Source organism: Branchiostoma floridae, chromosome 12 (assembly GCF_000003815.2).
Source record: "Branchiostoma floridae strain S238N-H82 chromosome 12, Bfl_VNyyK, whole genome shotgun sequence".
NCBI classification, from domain to species: Eukaryota; Metazoa; Chordata; class Leptocardii; order Amphioxiformes; family Branchiostomatidae; genus Branchiostoma; species Branchiostoma floridae.
In genome coordinates, this window is record NC_049990.1 from 21,725,797 (window position 1) to 21,734,571 (window position 8,775).

Consider the following 8,775-nt stretch of genomic DNA (forward strand, 5'->3'; position numbering starts at 1 on the left):
AATCAAGCCTTGTACGACCTTAAGCTTGTGACGCCTGTTGTGCTGGCCGAGAGTGAAGAAGTGAAAAAGGTTCGCTCACCTGACTGGTAGTACATGTTTGAATTTGAGATGCCAGCTAATTGATTCACATGAATATTATAGTCAACTGGCAAAGAACGTACCGTTATTATTCATGAAGGGAGGAGTTTTGGTTGGAGGCCATATAATTCAATAGTGTAAACAATGGGGCTATGGTGTTCGGTGTGCTTTCATAGTATTAAAGTACACCGAACCCCAATGCCGCTCATGGGATACACAGGTTATACAACCGTATGGTAGAGAACTGTGAATGAATAGGTGGATGTGACAGCTTTCATATTTGCTTCAAGGTTGGGGATTCAGTTATTCAGGGGACGGGCTATAATCAAAGGTATACATGTACGAGGGGCGTGCAATAAGTAATGGCCCTGACCCACTTTCAGTCGTCTGATCTAAATGAAATTTTGTATGTGTAATGATTCATATCTCTATGAGTTATGTTGCAAAAGACAGCTCTGAACTAATTGTGGTTTCTGATTTACTGGTGTTTGAACTTAGTCAGGTGCGAAATGGACCAGGTGTGAAATGGAACCAGTTGAGTGTCGCGCAGTGATCCGGTTTTTGTATTTGAAAGGACGCACACCAAAGAAGACTTTTGATGAAATAAATGAAACTTATGGTGATGATGCCACATCATATGACCTTGTAAAACGCTGGCATCCTGAATTCAAACGTGGCCGGAAGTCTGTGGAAACAGCTCCCAGACCTGGTCGTCCCTCTTGTGCCATTGATGAGGCATCTGTTGGAGGACCAACCTGGGGTGTCCTACAAAATCGGTGTCCAGAGCTGCATCAAACGATGGGAGAAATGCATAACTCTGGGTGATTCCTATGAAGAGAAAGACTAATAACTGTGCCAAGTTTCATTAATCTCCTGCTATGGGAAATGGGTCAGGGCCATTACTTATTGCACGCCCCTCGTACCTCCATACCTATCAGTAACAAGCCGTTTAACTTAAACACATCAATCGCTGATCACTCTTATCAGTCCTAATTCCATCCTCTACTGTGCAACGATATAGGTTTATACAGAGTCCGGTACAAAGGGCCGCCTTCCTGCCAACAGAACCAACGTCCTGTTCCTCGGTGACAAACGTGCCGGGAAAACCAGTCTAAAGCGCCACCTGTCAGAAAGCGGGTTTGATCCAGAGGAGACCAGCACGGTAGGCATCGAGCGTGAGTTGGTACAAACCGAAGAGGTGGATCAACACTGGGCTGAGGTGAAAGAAACGGAGCATAATGAATTCCAAAAGGGATCCGCCTTATACACGGCCATACATGTCAATGAGGAGGGTATATCTCAACAGCCATATGCAGATAGCACAAATCATGAGAAGGAGAACGAGAAAGAAACCTCTTCGACTTCAAAGTGGTCTTTCTACGTTAGGTTATTGATTGCCTTATTCCTTCCCCTTTCTTTCTCTTCTCTGTATTTTGATAAGTTTGGTCCCATCTTGTTGATGTCTATTGTTTTCTTCTGGATTATCTTATTCAAACAGGTTCACTTTAGGGGGTTCTCTATAGGTACGGGTGCTGTCATTGTAGCCACATTCATCAGATATTTTCACACATGTGTGCCTTTGCCTGATTCAAGTCTTGGTGTTATTGGCGTAGGCTTGCTCGCTGCTGCATGGTTCTCAGTGCTAGGAGCTTGTTTGGGGCTTGGGATGGGTATAGGGATGGCGTTAGCTTTGTGTTGTATGCAAATATCCACGGTGGATACACTGAAATTTAGAAGGCCAGTGTTCTATGAATCAATCTTTGAATCCATGTGCTTCATTATAGGAATGTTGATTTCGTCACGGCTGAAATCACCATTTTTCAAGATGATTGCTTTCGTCGTACCTATCGCTGGAATCCTTATTAGTGAATATGTTTCTCTAAGTTTTGCAACAAATGGTATCTCTGGCTTAGTATTTGCCATGTCCCTGGTAATGGGTATGGACTTTGAGCGCCTTCTGTCCAGAAAATATTACTCTGAATATGTACGCAAGAACAAAGTACTTATTGATGTGGCTGGATTTATTTTGGCAATATTTTTTGGAAAGTTGATAAGTTTAAATTTCGTCTTTGATTTTGTCAATGTCAGCTTTGCTTCCATATATCTGGGACTTATCATCTACTTTGAGGTAGAATTTAGAATGAGGCAGACGAAATATCCTTACAGATTCGTCGGGACAACTATTTCTCAGTACAGGTCCAAGGATGATCTACCAAAGAAAATGCTGCTGTTAGATTTTGCAGGAGACCGCCTATACTATGCCACTCACCCTCTATTCATTTCTAGCCACGCTATCTTTTTGGTGGTCTTCAGTCTGGCTAAATTTGCACAAAATGAAAGTTATCATATGCGACGTTTGACATTCTGGCTACATTCAATCGCCGCCCATGCGAAAAACCCAGAATGCAAAGTATTTCTTGTGGGTACCCACAGAGATCTAGTGCAACGCAAAAGAAGAAAACAAATCACAAAAAGAATAACAAAGAAACTTGGTCAGTACCCTCGACTTGTTGAGATGATAGTGTTGAATATGGTTAATGTGTTCGACAATAGCACACACCACACATTTGTGTTTTGTGTCGAAAATTCGGCACAAATCAAAAACGATTTGGAAGGGCTCCGCCTCCGGGAAACATTGTTGTATGAAGTGAATAGAGCGGAGCACGTCAGACATGAAATTCCCCTCAGGTGGTTGAACTTTTACGACCTAACAAACAGAAGGAAAGGGCGCAGAGGTAGGAAGGACTACCCTAAGAACTGCACTTCTTCAACGGAAGCAGTTTGGAGCATGATGCAAAAAGAGGGCATTTTCAAACCAGACGAAAAAGACGATTTTGATCTGATGCTAGATTTTTATAACCGAGTTGGGGAAATCAAGCTCATGGAAGGGTTCGTGGTTTTTGACCCACAACTTGTAGTTGATCTACTTACCAACCTGCTCAGGATGCCAGTTCAAGATGGCGCCTTGGTGCCCCTGAAACTCATGGAAAAGCTTTGCAAGAATCTCAACGCCCCTTGCGAAGAGGTGATTACCATTCTTAGGCAGTATGATATCATTTGTCCCATTCTGTGCTTACCTAAAGAAGAAGACATAACCTATTCTGTACATTACATTATTCCACTCAAGCTCGGACGACTCGACCGAAAACGCAAAGTCGTTGAGGCTGAAGAAGATATCTTAAGCTCGGATCCAGAAGACGATGACAAAGCATGGTTGCCGTTTTGGCAGAACAGGGGGACAGATGTCTGTTTCTTCTTTAACTTCAAAGAGTTCAATCCAGATGCCATATTCATCCGTCTTTTGGCCAGGTGCTTGTACATTTCTCAGCGATCTCACGACATGTTGAACAGACGAAACGTGTACAGCGATGCAGGGAGGTTCTATCAGTCCAACGACTTCTACTATAAAATTGAACTCCGCTCACCCTCAGATGACCAGAACTTGGTACAGGTCACCATTGGCAGAGCACCAGAGTCGGGGGTTCGTGAACTCCTGTGCCGCATACACCGTGACATCAAGGACATCTGTGACAGAGACTTTCCCTACGTGAGCTACACGTTTGGGATACAGTGTGAGGCGTGTATACGTGTGAAAAGTTCTGATGACCAACCAGACCAGAGGGAGCACCCACGGCACATACTGAACATCTCAACACACGAGGAAGACTTCCCATCAGATGGCGTGACAAGATTGCTGTGTGAGAGGCAGGTGCACGAAGTTGACTTTCGACGTTGGGTAAGTAGTACTCCTTACTACCAGACTTCAATCTTCAATGATATTTGCTTGTTCAGGACAAACCGACGATATACAGATTTGCACATACATGATTGTTACATGCTTTAATATCGTTCAAAAAAGCAAACACAATACACGCATTGCTTACTATGACACACGCAAGCAGGAAAAGTGTAGTGACCATTTCTTGTTTTCTCCCAATAGCCGGACACCATTCGAGTGATAGAAGACAGCAAATCGGTCAGTCAGGCAGATATTGAACGTGGCCGCAGTAAGTACATTCAAGTTATTCCCTTGGCATTGTCATGAATGCTCTTGTCATCAGATTTAACCACCTACATTAGGCGAGATTCAATTTCACTCCCTTCCAGGGCTCTTACACTCCCTACCCTAAGAGAACGAGTACGGGAACCTGGAAGCAACTCGAATTTCACCCAGGCTACATCTACATGGCCATCTTCTGACATATCTTAGTGATCCTTAGTGCACGTATTGAATATTAGTAGACCCATTGAATATTTGGGTTTGGTTATACATGCTCAATGACTGATCCTACAGGTGTCGAAATGACGGAGCCACACTGCAAACTTCTCACCAAGAACCGGCTGCAGCTGCTGCGTAACGTCGACCCAGATGATGTCATCAACTGCCTTGTCCAAGATGACGTCATAAGTACCAGATATGCTGAGGAGATTCGCGGCCAGCAAACAACTCGCGGCCGTGTTGGGATGGTGTTGGACTATCTACCCCGCAGGAGTGATGCGGCATTTCACTTCTTCAAACGTGCACTTCTGACGACAAATCAAAATCATGTAGCCAATCTTCTGGAGGAATGAGAGCTTGGGACCATCCACAAAATTCCAGATATTTCAAAACCTTGCAAAAACAATGTCTACAAGTAGCAGCTTGTCAGTTTTAATTTAATTCAATTGGTGGCTGTTTCTTCACTGGAACAAATTTCAGGATGTTTTCATAATATAGAGCAATGTATGACTATGAGCTTCATATTTTAGATCAGCCCAGAATACACAGACTTAGTATATTAGTTATTTGTGACCAACACTTTCAGCATGTAATGGATTGAAAAAACTTTAACTTAAGGTTTCATATGTCACAGCATCTGCATTTAGGAAGTGTGTAAAGCTTGCTAAATGAACTACCACAAACATGAGACTCACGAAATATATTTCACCATGTAAAAGCTTTAATGCACTGCGTCATTAAAGTGTTTTCCAGCTTGTGCCATGCCATAACTTACATTATGCATTGTAACATTGATATCACATCATTTCGTGGTTGGTGTTAACCACATATCAACGCATCATCTGATGCCTTAGCCTATATTTTGTATCAAACCATTTCGAAATACATGTATTCTACTAGACTACTAGCTCACATTCTTACGACAAAATCAAACCCATTTATTGTCTGGATAAAATACTTAATGTTAAGACAGCTCCCAAGTAGAATTCATATTTCTAGAAAGGAAAGACTTGGTGTTGATACTTAACTTTTCACACCAAGGATTACTAGTAAAATGCATGCAACATTTCTCCCCTGTAAAGTCATGCACTAACATCTGTACATGCAGCTGTGATTGAACAAGGGTACTGACATATTTTTGTGTTTTCATTCTTCATTTTTCTTTTCATTTATATGATATTTTTCAAGTATATTGCTAGCTTGCTCTTTAACTCTCAATCAATATTTTGTACATACATGATAGCATATAATACAATGGAATGAGCTTGAAAGCAACAAGTATTATTCTCCTAGAATTCCAACAACAGGTACTGTAAGACATTTCTGTATGATTCAACTGTATAAGTTGAATGTTTTAATTCCCTACCCACAGTGTTTTACTAAACAATCAAATTGTGAGCATTGAAGATAAACCAAAATCACGTCAATAAACTCTGAGCGGAAGTTTTACCCCTTATTCCCACATTACCCTGGACCTATTTCCACATGCATATAATACTGTATTAAGCAACAAAGCAAGCTTATGTGTAATGCCTACTTTGTCTATTTACAAATACATTTTTCACCCTTTACTTACAAGAGTAACTATGGTGTTCTTATTTCTGACAGATAAAATTTGACATAACGTAACCCATTTTTGCTTACTGCTGAAATGCATCTAAAAGGCATCTACATACTTTTACTTTTGAAATACAAAGCCTTGCAGAGAAGTACACATTGTACTATCTACAATCAAAAAGAGCTGCAATGACAATGTACAACTGTATTTTGAACATGATTGTTTAACATGTTAACAGTTCTACCATCTTGAGTACTTGGAATAGGAAATTTTTCTGCCTTGTAGAGCTAGAGTCTAGAGAGCATTTGATAGCGTCAGGTTGAGGGCGACAAGTGCTTTGATATTTCCTATTGGTTTTAGCTCACTGTAGCTGATAAAAAGTAAAGATTTGAAATGTAGTGATTGAAAGAATGCAATATTTCTGGTGACTGCTAATAAATGTTGAAGTGAATACTAGCAGAAGCAAGCGACTGGTAATGTGTGCTACTGCACAACACACAATGGCCATGGATAGTCTGAAAATAAACAGTCAGGTAAAGCATTAGACAGAAAGGTAAAATAAGTATGCATAACTTGCAGAAAACAAAACTTATGGCAAGCATTTGACATATCAATATATCTATCATAAATTTCAGCCAGTAGTATATATATATTTGGAGCCTCTTATTTACAGATAGAGATTTTGTCATAATTTGTATTCTTATGTATATAGACCTATATATGATGTGAACCAATCACATATCCTGTTACAAAGGCTGTGTTGGAATAGATGTGTTATCCACCAATCAACAGTGATAGCACAAACTTCTCCAGTAGTCAACCAATCATGCCAAACCTTACAACTAGCTAGTCAGGACATTGACTCTTTAACCAATCAGGAGTAAGACATAGTTAGTGATGAGCCAATCAGGTTAGATGTGCCTTCACCACCACCAACACAAGGGAGCGAACATGAGAGAGCCGACGGCAGCGCCTGCCAACATCCCCATGGCCATGTTTGTACCGTCGTCACGGTGACGCCGGCGCTCGTCGATGATGATCGTCTGACCATTGGGCTGTGTGTACACTGTTAAAGGTAGGGATAAGATTATATACATATAACGCACAGTCTGAAAAGTAAACTTACTAAAACGTATCCCGAAGATGCTGAATATTCCACAACATATATTCTACAAGTTAACAAGGAGAATACCAAAACAGGCGCCTAAACATTTGCAGAAACCTGAAATTCCTTATGTGATACCTGCAAATCACTTTACAAAGACAAACCTTTATGCTTATGTGATATGCACAAATTACTATGTGACACATACAAACCTTATGTGACACACCGGTTTGCAAAAGGTTTGTGCGAATCACATAAGATTTGTGTTGTATAGTGATTTGTGCATATCACATAAGGTTTGTACATTGTCGCAAAGTGATTTGTGCGATTTTCATAAGATTCGTGTGTTTTTGCATAGTAATTCCTGTGTAACGCATAAGATTCATACGAATTTTATAAGATTCGTGCAAATGCTTAGGCACCTCTGTAAAAGATAACTTTGAAATAAAATCTTGCATAATGGCCTATCTCTACCTATGCAAGTATAAAAAGATTTCAAGAACTTACTGTATTGACCATTCTCTATGAGATAGACTTGTCCAGGTTGTGCGTATGCATATGGAGGTGGGTTATAGAGTGGCTGTCCACCATAGAGTGGCTGTCCACCCATGCCATCATCATACACCATCTCTGTGTAAGGTGGGGGAGCACTGGACGGTCTGGAATCCTGCTGGAAAATACAAAGAATAAAAATCTGATGTTCAAATAATCGAACAGTCTACTTGACCATATGAATGCGAATCTACATGACTTATAATATAAGTTATACATGAATGTATATATCTATTGAATCTATGATTCATTTTAAGTCTTGTTATGTATCTGGGGACACCTGAAAAACGGAACGAACCTGAGCTGTGATCTACTAGTAAAACAAATAAATGCATGAATCCACAACATAACATCTTCTATTCTTTGGATTGTTTGATTTGCCCTCAGGGAATTCTAACCTTCGTCTACTATCATGGATTTTGACACATAAAAAACATCAATTTCACAGTATCAAGAACCTTACGTTTTCAACAATCTTTGCCTCCTCAAGAGCAAACTTCCACACAGCGGCATCGTCAGCGTTGTCCGCACACACAAACATGGCGGTGGTTCTCGTCACGATGGCGAGCAGCGCGTCCCTCGATCTCCCGTCTGGCACGGTTACATCGTTCACCATGCCGCCCAGTTTGATGCCCAGACATTCTTTTCTCATGCTGATCATTCCTTTGACCTCTAGTTTTCTCTCATCTTCATAGTGGGCCAGCTGGCCATCGACATACAGGACGAAGAACTCACGCTTCCATCTCTTCAGCACAGTGGCTGCAAGGTGCATGAACAAAAGTAGTAAGGAACTACATCTATGGTAAGTTTTAAAAGATAAAAAACATAGGACTAGGAGACAATGATTCATATGGCACCATAGCAGCTAAATCTTTGCAAACTGCATTGAAAATAAGTGATTTCAAGTCAGTGTGACATCACTGACACAGTGGTAGGGGTGCTTGGCCCAGAACCTGATGTGATTTGATGCTGTGATATTGGAAAGGCACTTCCTCACTTCACTTTGATGAAAATGAGGTCCTAACTTCGGTATGGGACATCCCTCGGATAGGACGATAAATGGAGGTCCCGCATTTGAAGAGAGCCACATCTCGAGCATGACAAACTTATCAAAAAAACTAGAGTTCAGGGACCTCATGCCTCCATGAAACATTTAGTGCTTTGTTGTGGATGGTATGTATGTTTATAGTCGGCTGTATTTGAGAGTAATGGTTATAAATGTTATGGGAAAGTAGTGGTGTATTTATTTAATGACACAGAGGA

General features: G+C 40.9%; 2 protein-coding genes across 3 annotated transcripts in view; one reads left to right on the forward strand and one right to left on the reverse strand.

Moving 5' to 3' along the window:
- The first annotated feature begins 6 nt into the window (after positions 1 to 6).
- On the forward strand, positions 7 to 5,006 carry LOC118427571. Its single transcript, XM_035837417.1, has 4 exons — positions 7 to 69; positions 1,100 to 3,814; positions 4,019 to 4,085; positions 4,373 to 5,006. The coding sequence occupies exons 2-4, from the start codon at positions 1,538 to 1,540 to the stop codon at positions 4,648 to 4,650; spliced, it is 2,622 nt and encodes an 873-aa protein (XP_035693310.1). The 5' UTR covers positions 7 to 69; positions 1,100 to 1,537; the 3' UTR covers positions 4,651 to 5,006.
- Positions 5,007 to 5,293: 287 nt separating this feature from the next.
- LOC118427603 (pleckstrin homology domain-containing family B member 2-like) overlaps positions 5,294 to 8,775 on the reverse strand; it is a 5,280-nt gene continuing 1,798 nt past the window's right edge. Inside the window, exons 3-5 of one of the 2 annotated variants that reach the window (XM_035837468.1) lie at positions 7,976 to 8,271; positions 7,468 to 7,627; positions 5,294 to 6,921 (exon numbers count right to left, since the gene is read on the reverse strand). In XM_035837468.1, the coding sequence (XP_035693361.1) occupies positions 6,779 to 6,921; positions 7,468 to 7,627; positions 7,976 to 8,271 (599 nt within the window). In that variant the 3' untranslated portion in view covers positions 5,294 to 6,778. Of the gene's footprint in view, positions 6,922 to 7,467; positions 7,631 to 7,975; positions 8,272 to 8,775 lie in introns of both variants that reach the window. The other variant, XM_035837467.1, reaches the window with a different exon arrangement.